The sequence below is a fragment of the Myotis myotis genome, unplaced genomic scaffold, assembly GCF_014108235.1.
Source record: "Myotis myotis isolate mMyoMyo1 unplaced genomic scaffold, mMyoMyo1.p scaffold_m19_p_4, whole genome shotgun sequence".
NCBI lineage: Eukaryota > Metazoa > Chordata > Mammalia > Chiroptera > Vespertilionidae > Myotis > Myotis myotis.
In genome coordinates this window covers 121,362,970-121,383,213 of record NW_023416346.1, presented here as the reverse complement: position 1 = coordinate 121,383,213, position 20,244 = coordinate 121,362,970, and the positions used below count along the sequence as shown (strand labels likewise).

Genomic DNA, 20,244 nt, shown 5'->3' with positions numbered 1-20,244 from the left:
CCTTGACCAGATGTGGTGCGTCCTGTCTGTTTAGTTGGTATTGTGGCAGTTGGTCCCAGTGGACTATCCAAGGGTGTCTGAGCACAAGGGCAGCAGTCAATCTCTGATGAGGGTCCACATGAAGCATCTTTGACACCAGGTCCTATAATGGGAATAATAATAACAATAAAGCAAGCTTAAACCTTTTTGTTTGATTTTCTTAAGCTGTTGAGCATTTTTCCTAACTATGAAAATATTTTTTCCTGGCAGTAGGTAGACCTTTTGGGCTCAAAATGATAGGGGAAAGGGCACGTAATAAGAATAGGACCACAGTTGCTTAATGATTATTCATCTTACTAACTATAGATAAGAGGTTTTCTTACAGACCTTGGGAAACTGGAGGATATGTTGCAAAAAAACCCACAAACATTTAAAAAGCAGACCAAGAACAGGATGTGCTTTGACTTAGTTGCTGTGCCCAGACCCTGACCCCCTCCGGAGTTTTCTCAGGAATGCTGACTATTCTCCAGTCCCAAGAACGGGCTGAGCTGTTTGTAACATCACAGAAGATTAGCCACCTTGTTATCAGACTTTGAGCTCCTGAAGGCCAGACTGCAGACCCTCCCCTCCCCTTTCCATGTTACACTTGCAGCTGCAAGTAGCTATCCTCATGTTCCCTATATTATCAGCCAGCTGGCAGAAAAAGGCAGAGCAGAATTTTAAGAATGATCTACTACTCTGCCCATACTGTCGGCATTATTAGAATAAATGCTCATATATGATTCAACCCTGTCTCTGCTTAATCTGGTTCAAGTACTGACAGGTGGCCTCAGACCTGTTTAGTGTCCAGTATCAAAAACAATTATTTGGTCAACACGACAATTTGTGTTTTGTTTATTTATTTATAATATATTTTTATTGATTTCAGAGAGGAATGGAGAGGAAGAGAGAGAGAAACATTAATGATGAGAGAGAATCATTGATCGGCTGCCTCCTGCACGCCCCCTACTAGGGATCGAGCCTGCAACCCAGGCATGTACCCTTGACCAGAATCGAACCCGAGACCCTTTAGTCTGCAGGTCGATGCTCTATCCACTGAGCCAAACCAGCTAGGGCTGTGTTTGTTTTGTTTTTTAAAAAAGTAAAAACCTAAGTCTCTCCTCTGAGTGATAGTAGTTTTGGTGCATTATAAAGGGTGAATTACCATATTTTATGTATCTTTTGGGTTTTTTTGGCTCCTTTTTCCCCTTAGATATTCTGAGGTTTCCACATTTTGATAGGTTTATTTCTAAGTGATTTTTTTAGCCTTGTAAGACTTTTTTTGTGTGCTGTTGGTAATATTGAAAAGCAGAACTATCCAATAACATTAATTTAATTAGAGTTCTAAATGCCCCTCTTAAGATTACAGAATTCTATTTTTTCTTACTTTAAAACAGTGGTTCTCAACCTGTGGGTCGTGACCCCTTTGGGGGTCGAACGACCCTTTACAGGGGTCGCCTAAGACCATCGGAAAACACATATATAATTACATATTGTTCTTGTGATTAATCACTATGTTTTAATTATGTTCAATTTGTAACAATGAAAATACATCTTGCATATCAGATACTTACATTACGATTCATAACAGTAGCAAAATTATACTTATGAAGTAGCAACGAAAATAATTTCATGGTTGGGGGTCACCACAACATGAGGAACTGTATTAAAGGGTCGCGGCATTAGGAAGGTTGAGAACCACTGCTTTAAGTATATTTTATTGATTTTTTACAGAGAGGAAGGGAGAGGGATAGAGAGAAACATCAATGAGAGAGAAGCATTGATCAGCTGCCTCCTGCACACCCCCTACTGGGGATGTGCCTGCAACCAAGGTACATGCCCTTGATCAGAATCGAACCTGGGACCCTTCAGTCCCCAGGCCGATGCTCTATCCAGTGAGCCAAACCAGCTAGGGCGAGAACCACTGCTTTAAAAGCAACTCCTGGGCATTATAGAAAAATAAAAAATACAGAGAAGCAAAAGAACATAAATACCCAGAATCCTACTCTTCCAGAGACAAATGCTTTCTATCTAGCCAAATGCTTTCCTATGCTTGAAACACAGATCCATATAATTGCTATATAGTTTTATACTCTCCAAAATAACACAATTGTGATTTATTATAAAAGCCATGCACTACTTGTTTCATTTTCTTTTTTAAAAAAATATGTTTTTTGATTGATTTTAGAGAGGAAATACTGTTTGACTGTCTACTGCACACCCCCACTGGGGATCAAACCCGCAACTCAGGCAAGTGCCCTGGCTGGGAATTGAACCAGCGACCTCGGGGTGCATGGTACTAAGCTCAATCAACTGATCCACACTGGCCAGGGCTTGTTTGATTGTCATTCAAAATATATTTATTGAGTATCCATTAAAGACCAGGCATTCTGCTAGGTGTTGGGTATTTAACAGTGAACAAGATAGAAAGGAACTGTGACCTCAACAAGCTTGTAGTCCAGTGAGGGAATCAATTACAAAGCAAAGAGTAAGTTCTTTGATGGGATGAATAAATGTGAGGTGCAGCTGGAGGAACACAAAGACAGATCTGACCTGAACAAGGCAGGGTGGCTTTGAAGTGACTCCTTTAGAGAAATGTGAGACCTGAAGGATAGGCAGGAGCTGGATTAGAGAAGGAAGGGAGAAACAGAATATTTCAGGAAGGTAGAACAAAGAGTGTTTGCGGGAAAGCCCTCAGGTGGGAGAGAACATGTCACATTAAGGAACTGAAAAGAATGCGATGTAGCTGCAGCATATATCGTAAAGGAAAACATGGCAGCAGATAAAGTGGGAGAGGTAAGAAAGGACCAGATCGTGAAGGTCCTTATAAGCCATATTAGCAAATTTGGACTTTTTCTGGAGGTAATGAATCATTTAAAACAAAGAAGTGATGCAGTCAGGTTTGTACTTTAGAGCAATTACACTCACTAAGTGTGGAGGAAAATAGATGGGAGGAGGCAAGCCTGGAGACTCCAATTTGAGACAGGTGAGAGATAATAGCTTTGGTGAGTGGATATAAAAGATGGAGAAATATAGATGGAATTGAGATAGTTAAGAGATAGAACTGACAGAACCTGCTGGTTGACTGGATATTGGGAATTGTGGAGGTACTATTCCAAGTACTCCTCTGCTATTAGATATTTATAGGTTCTTACTTTTAGTTATCATTAACAGCTAAGAACAGGAGTAAATGAATGGAATTATACATAAAAAGAAAAACAATTAGGGACCTCCCCTTCCAAATTCTGAATGTGGGCAAATATGCTTTAAATGAAGAAAAGGTTGCAAAACTGCCCAGAAGCACAACACAACTCTATTATAATTTTACTCAGGTGTGTGTCTTAACCAGTGCACTTTTGGCTAAGTCACTTAGAATCACTTCTACCACTATCCTTCAATAGCTCCTCCTCCTAAGCTTTTTCTTGAAATGAATTCCTTCCATGGCTCTCTTATCCCTCTGCTCAGATAAGCTCATTCATGCTCATGGCTTTAGCTACTACAGATGATGACAATTCCTAAATTCAATGTCCCCCCAGACTTCTCTGGTAAAATCTACATCCATATAGCCAGTTGCCTAGTACAGCGGTCGCCAACCTTTCAGACCTCACGGATCACCAGTGGTCCATGGACCACCGGTTGGTGACCGCTGGCCTAGTGGACATGTATCTCTTAATTATACATCACAGAAGCATTTCAAATTCATAACGTCCAAATCTGCAATTATCACTCCTCTGAAAACGACTTCTTTTGTATTCCACATCTTGGTGAAGGACGCCGCCAAGTGCTTATTTGCCCGAGGTGGAAATGTGGACTGCATGCTTGATATCTGCTTCTCCGTTGCTTCTTATGTCCAATATACCAGAAACTATTCTGTCTCCTAAATTTATCTTCCATTTGACTCAAATCCTACTAGAACTGTTCTTTTTTACTCATCATTCATCACCGCAAATACTGCAAAACCTTATGTGTAATATCCCTAATATTAGGTCAGTGAAGACTAAATAAAGTAATGTAAGTAAAAGTGTTGGATGCCCTGGGTGGCTCAGTTGTTTGGAGCATTGTCCCATACACAAAATGGTTGCACATTCAATTCCTGGTCAGGCCAATGTGGGAGACAAATGCTTAATGTTTCTCTCTCTCCCTTCTTCTCTCTCTAAAATAAACAAATAAATAAAAAAATAAAAATCAATGGACATGTTCTGGGGTGAGGATAAAAAAATAATAAAAGTGTAGGCATATAAGTGCTCAAAATGGTAGCTATGGTCCTATTCTTCTCAAAGACACATAGGCTTGAAGACATTCACATGTGCAACTTGCTCTTGAGGGGATATATCAGATTGATAGTCATCTCTCCCAATTATGTGGATATTTACTATATTACATCATGCTTGTAATCTCAAGTCTTAACTGGACAAATTAGCAAAAATGATTAGTAGAGCAAAAGCTCGATATAACGGGCAAATTCAGGCAAGGGGGTGTCCATTAATGCCAAAAGTCTGTTATAAAGTAGGTTTTCCAAATGCGTATGTTAAAAAATTGACAAATTAGTTTACCTGTTTTCACTTATGTAGACATGTTTGTGTAATTAAGTATGTATGAAAAATTATAATTTCATAGAAAAGTTTTCTATATGTATTATTGTAATTTTAAATTTATACTGAATAGGCCTAGTAAATGGGTGCATTCACTAGTCACTGCAAGTAAAGAAATGCATACAGCGGCTGGGGCACGGCTTAGCTCAGGCCAGCACAGCATACATTGGAACTGCTGCAGAAAGTCACACCATACGACAATGTGGTGTGATCACATGCTAATCATTCACTGAACATTGTTTACAAGCGGTGACTCTCAGATTTAAATATGTAGACTATAGCTGTAGATATGGAATATTTATTTATGTCGGCGAAATTACTACAGTTTTTTCCAACATATAGCTTATTCCAGCCGTGGGCAAACTACGGCCCGCGGGCCGGATCCGGCCCGTTTGAAAAGAATAAAACTATTGAAAAAAAAGACCGTACCCTTTTATGTAATGATGTTTACTTTGAATTTATATTAGTTCACACAAACACTCCATCCATGCTTTTGTTCCGGCCCTCTGGTCCAGTTTAAGAACCCATTGTGGCCCTCAAGTCAAAAAGTTTGCCCACCCCTGGCTTATTCGCTAAAATTTGTTTAAAATAAAAGTAAATTAATAACAAAAATAATCTTATTATTTAACTATAAGCAAATCTTGGTTAAAAGCATTTTAAAATTAACAGAGTGTTAATTTTCACATATGACATATGGACTGGAAATTTTATCCATTAAATCTGGTCTGTTAAATTGAGGTCCACAAAACTGAGGGCTTACTGTAAGAATGTGGCATTTATAGCACAGGCTGTGAAATGGATGCAATATTTTGTGCTCTATTTGTATCTCCTCCTCACCTGCATTTCTCTTTCACTCAAAAAAGCATACTGGAATACAAGTAAGAACCAAATTATAGAAATTAGAGAGATAGCCATGACTTGCTTTAACTTATTAAAAAAATAGGCAATGTCTAAGCTCTGATACTTTACTTGGTAACATTACTTGATATGCCCACAACTGACCATGACAAAGTTTGTGGCCAACTTTATGGGTAAAAATTACTGCTCCACAGAGTGAACTTAAAAAAGGAAAATCTGATCACTATAATGCTTAATATTATTCAACAGTTTCCCAATACCTAGAGTGAAACCCCAAGTCCTGAGCATGACCTGCAAAGCCTTTCATAATCTGGTTTTATCAGCTACCTTCTTACATACATCCTGTGCTAGTCATATCAAACCACTCGCAGCTCCCTGCACACATTCTGCCCTTCCTTTGCCATCATGATTACAAACCACATGTGCTGATCCCTCAGCATGGGCTGGACTACATCCTTCTATTCCCCAAAGCTACCTGAAAAGTCCTTCCATTGCTTCTGGAACTTTCCCTGAAATCTTTCTGACTGAGCATCATCTGAACTTCTTTATCAGAGAAAACATCTATAATAATAAAAGCGTAATATGCTAATTAGACCAGACAGCTGAACAACCTTCCGGAAGAAGCCGCCGAGGTGGGTCTGAGGCAGAGGTGGTTAGGGGTGATGAGGCAGGCAGGCAAGCGGTTAGGGGTGATCAGGCAGGCAAGCGAACAGTTAAGGACGATCAGGCAGGCAGGCGGAATGGTTAGGGGCGACCAGGCAGGCTGGCAGAGGCGGTTAGGAGCCAGTGGTCCTGGATTGCAAGAGGGTGCAGGCTGGGCTGAGGGGATGCCCCCCCCCTCTGTGCACGAATTTCATGCAGTGGGCCTCTAGTACCATTATAACAGCACTTGTGACACTAGTTGGCTGTTTCCCAACCAGACTGTGAGCTCCTTGAGAACAGGAACTCTGAGTCATATCTTTTATTTCTGGAGCCTACACTTATTAAGCACACTGTAGATGTTCAACACATGAATTAAAAAAGAAGCAAGTACCCAGAAAAATGAAATTTTCTGGTTTAAGAAATTTTATTGTTAAAAAGGAAAAGGCTAACATTTCATTTTTAAATTCAGTTATAAGACCAAATCAACTCAAGTTCCACCTGTAAGAAAAATCAGCAAAACACTTTTACCAATATTTATCTTCTTTGTCTCCTCTATGTTTTTCTTATTTTGAAGTGGAAAAAAAGAGAATTTTCAATGAATAGAGTGAAACTAGAGTAGAGGTGGAAACCAAGTCAGTGTTATTCAGGGGATGGAAGATCTTCCAGTGAGAACGGCTTTTTAAATGGATTTCCAGCTGACACTATAAAACTATACTACTGTTTATTGTGAAAAAGAAAAGACCCCGTTCTTTGTAATATAGACCAAAACTAGAACATGGTACAGTTATTCTAGGGGTTGAGAGCTTTGGAATCAGCTATTTACTTTGAAGTGCCCACATGTATCTGGTATGTAACTATGGACAATTTCACACTACAATTCTGGGCCTTGGTTTCCTTCTATGAAATGGAGATGCTACCACCTATTTTACAAGGTTGTTAAGAGGATTAAATGGATAATTTAGGTCAAGTGCAGCATGAAGCACAGAGTAGATACACAAATCATAAAGACTACGACTATTACTATTTATCATGTTCCTCAGCAAGAAGTAACTTTAGATGTATAGATAACAAAGCCAAAACAATGCTTTTTGGGGAAGAAACAAAATAACTGGTCCATTTCTGAGTTCAACTTATTTGGTAACATCACTTCAAAATACTACTTTATAAGCAAGTTTCTAATTGATATTATTTATTCTCACCAAGAATTATGAAAAATTACCTTTGCTGTATCTGAAACAGAATTCCAGTAACCACCACTGAGTGAGAATTTTCCACTGCCAATGCGTGCCAGTATTTCCTCTGGTGTATCATCAGGGCCATTTGCAAATGGAGTGTAACTAATTTATTAAAAAAAATTAAAATGCTAATTGATAAAATTTCTTTTTTGGATGGTAATCTTTATATTTACTTGCGGTATCCAAAAGTACTCTGAGAAATTCAATTAATGTAATACTTGATCCACAAAGCACCAGGTTAAGGTATGTTATGAAATATTCATTAGACTTAATATAAAAAAAACATAAATATGACACATTATAGAATAAAATATTTAAAACAGTGCATGTTTATGATATAACAAGAGTGAAAAAAGGTATGGAGAAAATCAATTTAAGACCTCAATATATTAATAAGTAGTACATTATAGAAAATTAGTAATGATACAGTTATAAATGTGGTATATACTAGTACATACAAGATTGTATTATTAGAAAATGACAAAACCATAAAAATATTACAATAAGGTTAAAAAATAAAGATAATATAAACAAAATATTGATTAATAAATGCCTATAGCATATATAATATATATTTACCCAGTAAGCATTGTATAGAGGAGGACACCAAGACTCCATATATCACAAGCAGCATCATAGCCTTGTCGTTTCAAAACCTAGAAAAAGTAAAAATTAGTATTAACACACCACTCTTTATTATATATATTTAGATAGGTTGTGGGAATGGGATTATATCTCCTAAATCAATACATGTAAGAAAACCCTGGCTGGGTAGCTCACTTGGTTAGAGCAAGTTTTCGGGTTCAATCTCTGGTTAGAGCACACACAAGAGACAACCAATGAATGCATAAATAAGAACAACAACAAATCAATGTTTCTTTTTTCTTTCTCTCTCTCACTAGCTCTCCTTCTCTACGCCTTTCCCTCTCTCCCTCCCTTTCTTTCTCTAAAATCAGTAAATTAAAAGAAAAACCTCAATAGAACATGATTAACAAACAAGACAATATATTAATCTTATTCTAGAACCTTCTACTACTAATAATTCATATATATATTAAGAGTGTGTAAATATATATATATATATATACACACACACTCTTAAATTAACATTTATTGAATGCTGCCTTGGCAATGGAGAACTATGAAGGTAAGTTTCTTATTTAAATGAATGTATATTTTGTATGGGGCTATAGAAATGGTTACAAAAATCGGTACTTTTAAGACCACATATAACAGCACAAATGTATAGTGTGAAATTGTATATATATGTATGTGTGTGTGTGTGTATATATATATACTGTATATATAATTCAGTTCACTCAAGCATTTAATAATCACCAACTATAATCAGGCACGAACTGTGACAATACAAAACAACTCTGGCTTCCTTAAGAAAATCAGAATCTGACAGGGGAAATAAACATACAGGCTGGGGCAAATGTAGGCTTACATTTGTTAGTATGGCAAATAATACTATAATTAATAAATAATAATACAAGAATAAACTCTGTTTCATGTACTCACAACTATAAACCTACTTTTGCCCCACCCTGTTATGTAGTTAACAATTTAACATGATAAATATCATACAATTATGTCTGAAGTGCTATGGGTATAAAGATGAGAAAACAATTCATTCTTGATATGAGGAAAGAAGAAAGGCTAGGGGGCAGCCTGCTTGTACTGTGCCTGTAAGTAAGAATTCAGGAGGCAAAAGGAGGTGAGGGAGCACAGAGGACACTCAAAGGGCAGAGGCAAGAGAGCAGAGTATAGTTAGCAATAGTTCTCTATGGCCAGATCTCCAGGTAGGTGATACTAGAGAGACTGAAAGGATTTTATACACGTTGTTAAGGAATTTAGATTTTTTTCTGTAGGCAATCAGATGTCATTGAAGCATTAAACAGGAAAATAAAAAAAGGAGATGTGTATACCAGAAACATAACTCAAGGCAGTGGTTCTCAACCTTCTGGCCCTTTAAATACAGTTCCTCATGGTGGGACCCAACCATAAAATTATTTTCGTTGCTACTTCATAACTGTAATATTGCTGTTATGAATCGTAATGTAAATATCTGATATGCAGGATGGTCTTAGGCGACCCCTGTGAAAGGGTCGTTCGACTGTCAAAGAGGTCGCGACCCACAGGTTGAAAACCACTGACTCAAGGTATAGAGGAAACGCTGGCAAGGAGAAACACTGGGGACAGGGTGACCTGAAAGGAAGCAATTTGTAGCAAACTAAGTGAAAGGCTGTGAGAACTTGCACTAGTAGAGATTGGATATATAGAGTAAGGAGAAAAAGGTCTGAAATATTTAGAAAACAAAATGGAAAGGATTTGGTGACTGGATGTAGAAAAATGATAGGGAGGCTTTCAGGAAGATTTCAAAGTTTTAACTTGGATGACAAAATGGAGAACAGGAGACAAAGAATTAAAAGATCAAGTCTAAGGAGAGTTTAATCATGGTCGATATCCTGAAGATGAATTTGGAGGTAGGTTTTGAAGCAAAAAACATTCCAATAAGCCCAGGTGCAACAGCTACAGGGTGATTTCTAGAAGTAGACCGCTTGCATGCAGTAGGAAAAGCAAGATGGCTAGATTAAGTGGCCTTGCTTGGACACCAAAAGCACAGACTTCGCAGCCAGATGGCCTGGGCTCAAATGTAGACCTGACCTCAAGCAAATTACATAACCCTCTCACTGTGTACCTGGCTTCCTGTAAAATGCTGATAACAGTACTCACCTCACAGTTATAATGAGAATGAGTTATAATGAGAATGAAACTACATGTTGTGAGGATGAAATCAGTTAATATATGTGCCTGGCACATAAGCCCTATATTAAGGTTTACTATTGTTTTCTATTATCTTGCTCACAGTTACATTTTTTTTACACAGTGATAAAGATATGAAATCTTGAGGGCAAAGCAGTGGATTTTAGATTTACTGCAATGGGGGACTGCAATTACTTAAGAAAAGAAGCAGCTTGATCAAAGTAGTGCTTGAAGAAGACTTAGGTAGCTTTGCAGCTCTCTTGTGGAATGATCGCAGAATGATAAGAGGGCAAGGTGCACTGAGGCTGAGGCAGTCACCTGAGGGGTGGTGAGGGAAGCAGGGGCTAGGGTGGCAGTTCTGTGAACAGAAGAAAACGGAACTGCTTTTGGGGGATGAGATGGTAACTAGTCAGGTAGCTAAGGACAAGAAGACACCATGATGTTTTAGCCTTGGAGATGCAGAAGATAGTGGCAAAACCAGGGAATTAGAAAGATATTAGGAAAGGTGGAAAATAAGTGAGTTTCTATTTAGTTCCATGCACCAACAAGCACAAAAGTGATAACAGACAGCTATGGATACAGAAAAACAGAAGTCAGGGCAGGAAGAGGATTATAGGTAGCAGTGGACTGATGACAGAATAAACTATCAACAGAAGAAAAAGGGCTGCTATTTTATTTTAGTTATTTGTTTGGTAAGTCTTCAATTAAACAACTATTAATTATTCTATATTAAATACAGAAAATGAGTTTTTAAATATACTAAAATACTGTAAACAAACTATTTCATAATTACCTCTGGTGCAACAAAATTTGCAGTATAACAAGGTGTCATGAGAAGACCGTTTTCTGCTCTTAGCTGTTTGGCAAAGCCAAAATCACAAATTCGAATAGATTCTGGATTGCCAGATTCGTCCACATAAAGAATGTTGCTAGGTTTTAAGTCTCTGTGAACCACCTAAATGAAATACAAAGTAAAGAGGTACATTTACAATACATTTCCATTATAGAAATTTTTTTATTCAAAAATGTCAGGGACTGCACTTAACAAGATAATGAGTGCTGGCCTTTAAATTATCCCAACATTATAAAATGCTGATAATGTAAGTGTAACTCTAACACAGAACTAGAGCAAAGAGAGAAGGAAGAAAGAGTAGTATTTACTTCCCCACTCTTTGTCCAATTGAGTATGTGGGTTAAGGAAAAATGCAAATAGCAATAATATCTGTCTCCAGGTTATTCATTCATTAAACAAATATTTATTGAGTGCCTATCATGTGTCAAAGGTATTATATAAGGAGTTGCACATATTATGGTGAAGAAGACCCATAAGATTCTTGCCTTTATATGCAAGAGCTCACACGGTAGTGTTGGGAGGCAGAGAATAAACAGGTGAGAGATGGGGCATAAAACTAGGGAGGTCAAGGAGGGTCTCTAGAGAATGTAACATCTGATTAAAGATCTTTAGAACAGAATAAACAAGCCAGAACAGCGGAGAACAGTCATTCTAAGTAGAGGGAACAGTATGTATAATGGTTGTACACAACAAACTTGTGCTGACAGGCTCAATGGATCATGCGTAGGGTTTAGGAGTAAAAAGAAAAAAAAATTTAGACTTTATGTATTCCCTATTTGCTATCCATGCAACAATATCTCTCTCTCTCACACACACACACACACACACACACACACACACACAAAGATAACATTCCTTTAGAGTTTTTTATTATTTTCCTCCTTTAATCGCCTACTTGAATACTTCTTTTATCATATGCCTCTCTGACACTACTTATTTAGACTTATATGTTTCTTCCATCATCAAATTCCAAGTCTATATTCTGATCAATGACCTCAGTTTTAGTTCCTAACATCCTGAACATGACTTCTCCAGATCATCTTAATAACTTCTTACCGCCAAGGCACTGAGAAGAGAACGTAGAAGACTTAGATGACTGCAAAGTCATAAATTCTTCAAGGAACACCGAATTTTACTAATTTCTGGCTACAGTACTAGGTGACTATTGACCAGCTAGAAGTCAAGAAGTTCTAGTATTAAATCAAAACAGTCTAAGTGTTCACTTTTAGGGGGCAAAGACAAACACAATGAGAATAAGTATTGAAAATAAACTCCTTAATGTGGCTCAGTGGTTGACTTATGAACCAGGAGGTCACAGGTTCAGTTCAATTCCTGGTCAGGGCACATGCCCGGGTTGCAGGCTCGATCCCAATAGGGAGTGTTCGAGGGGCAGCTGATCGATGATTCTTCTCTCATCATTGATGTTTCTCTCTCTCTCCCTCTCCCTTCCTCTCTGAAATCCATAAAAATATATAAAAAAAGAAAAACTCCTTAAGAAGTAATCTCTTATTTTTTTCTTGCTTCTCATTCCTCTTCACCTCTGCTGTTCTCTTTACCTCTCTCCCTCCCCTTGTTTTCTCCTTTGCCCTTGTCTCCCCACCCCATGAATTTCTCCTTCTTTTACAAACATGATTTTTATGCTATTTACTGATAACCTGCAGGAAGGAATGAGGACAGCATCCACCAGCCAGAAGCCAGGTGACTATTTGGCCTCATCCATTAGAATACAACTCATGATTCTCTGGTTCTGTTTCTGAACATGAAATGGGCCCAGTTCTCAAGAATACAGAGTGGCCTAGCAAAATGATGCTATGTCTTCTAGTTTAGAAGATCTCATCCACATTTTGTTTGGATGTATAAGAATTTAATATAAACAAGCTAGGATTTCAAAGTATCACTTCAAGCTTAATGGGGAAAATAGTAGGATAATTAAGTTAATAGTAGTTATTTTCCATTACAAGCATAAAGTAACTTGTACCTTTGTAATTTTAGCTCAAACATGAAGAAAAAAAGGTATTTATGTGTGTGTGTACTTATGTATGTATACATATACATATATTTATATATATCATAATATTTATGCACATAAGACATTAAAAAGACTTACCCCTTGAGCATGAAGATATTCAACAGTTTTGGTTATAGTAAACAGGACAGCACTGGCCTCTCGTTCAGAGAAAAATTTCTGTCTAAGAATTTTATCCAGCAATTCACCCCCTTTCATAAGTTCTGTCACTACGTACACATATTTTCCATCATCATATACCTATAAAATTCAACACCAAAATGTAAAAAAAATTATTGAAGCTTTATATGTGCTCAGAACAAAGTTTTGCATATTAAAGAGAAATTAAAACTTACTTTATATTCAAGGAAATTTTTACTTATCACAACCAATGGAAGATATAAATCTTGCAAAGTTTTATACACATAGAGTATTAAAATAGGAATTGATGAGATTGAATGTCAGAAAAATAACCTGTAATTTCCCTCTATGAAACTTAATTCATGGAAATCAAAGTAACTATGGACATTGTATACAAAGAGGCACTGAACTTTTGCACTTAGGGTTTGTTCCTCTTGACCTTTTTATCTCCTGGTGAGGGCAGGAACTGCCACAAAGACATACTCCTGTGGCTTTCTCGGAACTTCTGCAAGTGCACAAATTCTATATTTATATACACAGTACAATGAATTATTCTGGTTTGGGTTAAACTGAAAATTTAGTAGGAAGATTACATAGCAAAAGAAATTCCAGCCAACTACCCAGAAGCACACCATTTTACTCCTTATGTAGAAATTGAATGCTCTCTGTAATTTTGGATTTATATTCCAAGCAGTCCTGATCTGAAATAACCCCTTTATTAAACTTCAGCCCCTTTTATTCCCCCTCACCACAGAGTTACTGCATACTTTTATTTAGCCTCAAAACAGGTTCCAGGTACTGGGGTCCTAAATATGGAAAAAAACAAGGTACCTGTCCTCAAAGTTTTTATTCCAGGAGGGAGAAATCAACATAGATATAAGAAATTTAAAAATGTTGGAGATGCTGTAATAAGAGGGGAAAATTTTAGAGACTTTGGAATTTTAAATGAGGGAAGGAGCAAAGATGTAAAAAATAATGACAGCATCTTGGCCGGGTGGCTCAGTTTGGAGCATCATCCTGCACATCAAAAAGTTGTGGGTTTATATCCTGGTCAGGGCACATATTTAGGTTGTGGGTTCCATCCCTGTTCCGGGCTTGTATGGGTAGCAACTGATAGATATTTCTCTCTCAAACTGATGTTTCTGGCGGTGTTGCCAACTGCCGAGGGCGTGCGGGTGCTGGAGTGACCCCGGTGAGGCCTTGGCTGTGCCCGCGGCCCTGGAGGCGGGCCCGGCAGAGCCCAGCGCGGGGGGGGGGGGGGGGGGGAGGGACTGGCCCTGGCACCCGTTCCCTAGGCACCGCGCGTCCGCGAGTCCCAGCCCAGCTTAGACACGATGCAGTTCCGGGGGCGCCTGCCATCGATGTCGGTGGGGACGCTCAAGAAGCAGTAACTCCAAGCCAGCCAGCTAATTAGGGAAAAAATAAATGACACTGAAGGCACGAAACTAGATGACCACTTTCTTGACTTAGAAAGGAAAATAGATATCACCAATAAAGCTGTTACAGAAATTCTTTTGAAAGCCACAGAATACATTCAGCCCAATCCAGGTAACATGGGACAATTTCTGGAACTGTCCTATGGCCCATCCACGGTGACCCATGCTGACCACCCATGTCAGCTGGGCCCTCCCTCGATGTGATCTAGAAACAATGCCCTAAGGGTTTCAATCATGAAATGTGGTTTTGGGTGTGTTTTTTTAAAAATATCTTTTTATTGGAGAAACCAAGATGGCAGCATAGGTAAACACCGGAGATTGCTGCCTCACACAACCACTTCTAAAATACAACTAAAAGACGGAACAGACATCATCCAGAACCACAGGAAGGCTGGCTGAGTGGAAATTCTACAACTAGAAGGAAAGAGAATAGCATACCGAGACTCAGAGGAGGTGCGGTGCGGAAGTGCATGTGGAGAGGGCTGGCAGCTGAGGACATGATTGTCTTTTTCAATCGGGAGGGAGTCTCAAGCTCTGAGCTCCAGTTCTGGGCGAGTCTCTGGGGACCCAGACTCATACGGGAGAAACAGGACTGTCTGGCATCGGTCGAAACTCGAGGGCAGCTTTCTCTCGCAGGCACACACAGTGATTGCCGGGGCCTCTGAGGGCAGGACTGAGAGCAGCCATACTGCTCGATCTGCTTGCCCTGTTGATCCCCTGGGGACCTGCCCCGCCCAAGCCGTGCACGGAGGCTTTTGCATATGAAAGGCCCGGCCCTTTGTAATCTGAAAATTACTTAACAAACTGCAACTTGCATTGCTTTACAGCTGGCTTCTGCAGGGTAGCCTCAGGCAGAGGCTAGATTAGCACCTCCTTAGATCCAAGAGCCAGTGTACCCAGTGGTCAGAGTGGGACCATCCAATTACAACTTCTCAGATCCATTAGGGACACACTCAGGGGGCAGACTCAGTGAGCACCAAAGCCCCACTGAAGCAAGTCTTGCCCCGGAGGGGTGTCTTCAGCACAGAAGTTCTCCCACCGTAGACACAGCTGATTCTCACAGCCAATTGGACTGGAGATCAATTCCTCCCAGTGTTACCTACAACAATCAAGGCTTAACTACAACAAGACTGTGCACAGCCGAAACCAGTTTGGCTCAGTGGATAGAGCGTCGGCCTGTGGACTGAGGGGTCACAGGTTCGATTCCGGTCAAGGGCATGTACCTGGGCTGCGGGCACATCCCCAGTGGGAGGTGTGCAGGAGGCGGCTGATCGATGTTTCTCTCTCATCGATGTTTCTAACTCTCTATCTCTCTCCCTTCCTCTCTGTAAAAAATCAATAAAATATATTTAAAAAAAAAAAAGACTGTGCACAAAGCCCACAAGGGGGTGCACCAAGAGTGTCTACCTCAGGTAATTGGGGAGGCTGAGCCACTGGGCCCTATAGGACACTTAGCACAGAAAGCCACTCTATCGACACAGTGAAGCATAAAAAATGCCATGACAAAGAAACAGGACACAAATGACAGGTTTTTCAAGAATTTTCTAGAAACCGCCAATAAACTTAATGAGACCCTAAAGAAATCTAGTGAGACCCTCGATGTTGTGATAAAGGACCAATTAGAAATTAAGCATACACTGACTGAAATAAAGAATATTATACAGACTCCCAACAGTAGACCAGAGGAGCGCAAGAATCAAGTCAAAGATTTGAAATACGAAGAAGCAAAAAAACACCCAACCAGAAAAGCAAAATGAAAAAAGAATCCAAAAATACGAAGATAGTGTAAGGAGCCTCTGGGACAGCTTTAAGCGTACCAACATCAGAATTATAGGGGTGCCAGAAGATGAGAGAGAGCAAGATATTGAAAACCTATTTGAAGAAATAATGACAGAAAACTTCCCCCACCTGGTGAGAGAAATAGACTTATAGGTCCAGGAAGCGCAGAGAACCCCAAACAAAAGGAATCCAAAGAGGACCACACCAAGACACATCATAATTAAAATGCCAAGAGCAAAAGACAAAGAGAGAATCTTAAAAGCAGCAAGAGAAAGACAGTCAATTGCCTACAAGGGAGTACCCATACGACTATCAGCTGATTTCTCAACAGAAACTTTGCAGGCCAGAAGGGAGTGGCAAGAAATATTCAAAGTGATGAATACCAAGGACCTACAACCAAGATTACTTTATCCAGCAAAGCTATCATTCAGAATTGAAGGTCAGATAAAGAGCTTCACAGATAAGGAAAAGCTAAAGGAGTTCATCACCACCAAACCAGTCTTATGTGAAATGCTGAAAGGTATCCTTTAAGAAGAGGAAGAAGAAAAAGGTAAACATACAAATTATGAACAACAAATACACATCTATCAACAAGTGAATCTAAAAATCAAGTGAATAAATAATCTGATGATCAGAATAAACTGGTGAATATAATAGAATCAGGGGCATAGAAAGGGAGTGGACTGACTATTCTTGGGGGGGAAAGGGGTGTGGGGGATGCGGGAAGAGACTGGACAATAATCGTGCACCTATGAATGAGGACAGTGGTGGTGAGGGCGGAGGGTGGGAGGGGAACTGGGTGGAGGGGACCTATGGGGGGAAGAAAGAGGAACAACTGTAATAATATGAACAATAAAGATTTAATTAAAAAAATTGATGTTTCTTTCTGCACCCCCTTTCTCTCTCTAAAAAACAAATCAATAAAAAAACATATCCTTGGGGGTGAGGATTTAAAATAAAATGATGACAGCTTAGGGAGTTTCCAAAGTAAAGATGAGAGAAAGCATCTTTTATACTTCCTTTTTAATTTACTTGGTTGGATTCTTGGAGGTTACAGTAATTAAAAAGTCACTTAGGTTAAACAGCTTCACATGTTTATCTATCTATCTATCTATCTATCTATCTATCTATCTATCTATCCTATCTAATAAAAGAGTAATACGAAAATTAACCATCAATTCATGATAAAGATGGCGGCTCCCACAGCCAATAAGGAGGGAAAATGCAAATTGACACGACAAAGATGGCGGCACTGGCTGGACCCACGGAGCCAGCTAGAGTGGGCAGGAAGCCAAGCCGGCTAGAGAGTGGGCGGGAGGCTTGGCTTGGCTTCCTGGGTCACCCCAGCAACTCAGGAAGCCAAGCCGGGTTCTGTGGCCACCGCCCAGACAAAGCCATAGTGGCAGGGCTGAGGCAGAGAAGTTTAGGGGTGATCAGGCCGGGGGAGGGCAGATGGAGGTAAGCAGGCCAGCAGAGGTGGCCAGTTGGAGACAAGCAGGCTGGCGGGGGGGGGGCAGTTGGGGGTGAGCAGGCTGGCAGTGGGGGGCAGTTGGGCATGACCAGGCCAGTGAGAGGGGCAGTTTGGGGCAAGTGTGCTGGCAGGGGTGCAGTTGGGGGCGATCAGGCCAGCAGGGGGGTTGCAGTTGGGGCAATCAGGCCGGCAGGGGGGGCAGTTGGGGGTGAGCAGGCTGGGGGGGCAGTTGGAGGCAATCAGGCCAGCAAGGGAGGTAGTTGGGGGCAAGAAGGCCAGTGGGCGGGCAATTGGGTGCAAGCAGGCTGGCAGACAATGTGGTTAGGGGTGATCAGGCAGGCAGGCAGGTGAGTGGTTAAGATTGGCCCTAAACCAGCAGTGGGACATCCCCCAAGGGGTCCCAGATTGGAGAGGGAGCAGGAATGGCTGAGGGACACCCCCCGTGCATGAATTTCATGCACCGGGCCACTAGTCTATATTAATAATAGAGGAATATACAAATTGTCTGGGATGCCATCACAGTAACAACTGAACAGCAGGCTGTCAGGCTGCATGGGGCGACCAGGCCGGCAGGGGGGTTAGTGAGGGACGACCAAATGACTGAACAGCAGGCTGCATGGGGTGACCAGGTTGGCAGGGGGGCATTTGGGGGTGACCAGGCCGGCAGAGGGGGGCAGTTGGTTGTGACCAGGGTGGCGGGGGGGGCAGTATCGGGTGACCAGGCCGGCAGGGGGGGTGGCAGTTAGGGGCGATCAGGCAGGCAGGCAGGCAGGTGAGCAGTTAGGAGCCAGTGGTCCTGGATTGTGAGAGGGATGTCTGACTGCCAGTTTAGGCCCGATCCCTGGGACTGGGGATCCCCCACCTCCCTGCATGAATTTTGTGCACCGGGCCTCTAGTCCATTTATACATTTTTTTATTGATTTCAGAGAGAGGGAGGGAGAGGAGAGATAGAAACATCAAAGATGAGAATTATTGGTTGGCTGCCTCCTACATGCCCCCCCAATGGAGATTGAGCCCGCAACCCAGGCATGTGAACTGACTGGAAATTGAACCTTGACCTCCTGGTTCATGGGTCAACACTCAATCACTGAGCCACACCCGCCAGGCAATTTTGTTTTGTTAATCTTTACCAGAAGATATTTTTTCCATTGATTTTCAAAGAGAATGGAAGGGAGGGAGGATAGGACAGAATGAGAGAGAGAGAGAGAGAGAGAGAGAGAGAGAGAGAGAAACACTGATATGAGAGAGATACAATGACTGATTATCTCCAGCATGTGCCCTGACTAGAGGACAGGGAGCAAACCTGCAACCCAGGGATGTGCCCTTGATCAGGAATCAAACCTGTGGCCCTTTGGTGCGCAGGCTGCCACTCTAACCACTGAAAAACACCAGCCAGGGAAAACAACTTCACATTTTAATGGAACTAAGTTAACATTCCCCTTCTACAAATGAGCAGTAAAAAATTATTCTGAGGAAACTAGAGTTTTGGTTTGGAAGGAGAAGGGAGGGTAAAGTTTGGAATTAACAAAATCTCACAGGTGAAAGGTGAAAGGTTCCTCAGAAGTCCTCAGGCTCAGCTGGCCACGTGACATCTGGTCTACAACAATCAGATATGGCCTTTGAGCCTATTATGACTACCATCAGCAAGAGAGGACTTAATGCTGCCTGGAGAATTCACACCCTTTGCCAAGAGCTCTGTTATGATAAAAGTCATAGGTAGCAGGGCCCTAGCCTGTTTGGCTCAGTGGATAGAGCGTTGGCCTGTAGACTGAGGGGTCCCGGGTTTGATTCTGGTCAGGAGCACATGCCCAGGTTGCAGGCTTGATCCCCAGTACTAGTGGGGGGCATGCAGGAGGCAGCTGAAAAATAATTCTGTTTCATCATTGATGTTTCTATATTTCTCTCCCTCTCCCTCTCCCTTCCTCTCTGAAATCAATAAAAAAAAGTTATTGGTAGCAGGGGAAGGGATGCTTCATTTGTCCTGGGGATGGTAATGGGCAGGGCAGGCTTCCTGGGGGAAGTAATGCTTTAGCAAAGTCTTAGATGTGCAGTTGTTAGCCAGGTAAAGAAGGAAAATGGTGTTTTCAACTGAGGGAACCATAAATTCAAAGACAGGGCAGCACAAGAAAATGAGGCATGTTCAAAAATTTGGATATGCTGCAGCATGGCTGGTGCATAGGGTGTGTGAGAAGTGTGCAAACTACTATGGATGGAGGAAGGCAGGGACCAGAGGTGATGAGGGGTATGAACTGTAGGCAGGAAAGTAACATGGTTAGATACGAGTGCAGCTCTTTCTGGCAGTACTGTGAAAGACAGTTTGGGGAATCCATGGAGTATGTGATTCTAGTCAATCTTGAACATTAATGAATACTCAAATGTTCCAGTAAATGCAGATATTAAAAGCAATAATGTCAATAAAACTTTTCTTTTTACAGCAAAAGTAGA

The 20,244-nt window shown here is 40.8% G+C and overlaps 1 protein-coding gene across 14 annotated transcripts in view; it reads right to left on the bottom strand.

The window, feature by feature from the left end:
- Positions 1–20,244, bottom strand: part of RPS6KA3 (ribosomal protein S6 kinase A3) — a 123,039-nt gene that overhangs the window by 2,205 nt on the left and 100,590 nt on the right. For all 14 annotated transcript variants that reach the window (XM_036304392.1, XM_036304391.1, XM_036304396.1 and 11 more), the window contains 5 exons: positions 13,075–13,233; positions 10,908–11,069; positions 7,925–8,001; positions 7,330–7,447; positions 2–142 (listed from right to left, as the gene is read on the bottom strand). In XM_036304392.1, coding sequence (XP_036160285.1) covers positions 2–142; positions 7,330–7,447; positions 7,925–8,001; positions 10,908–11,069; positions 13,075–13,233 — 657 coding nt within the window. The remainder of the gene's footprint in view (position 1; positions 143–7,329; positions 7,448–7,924; positions 8,002–10,907; positions 11,070–13,074; positions 13,234–20,244) is intronic.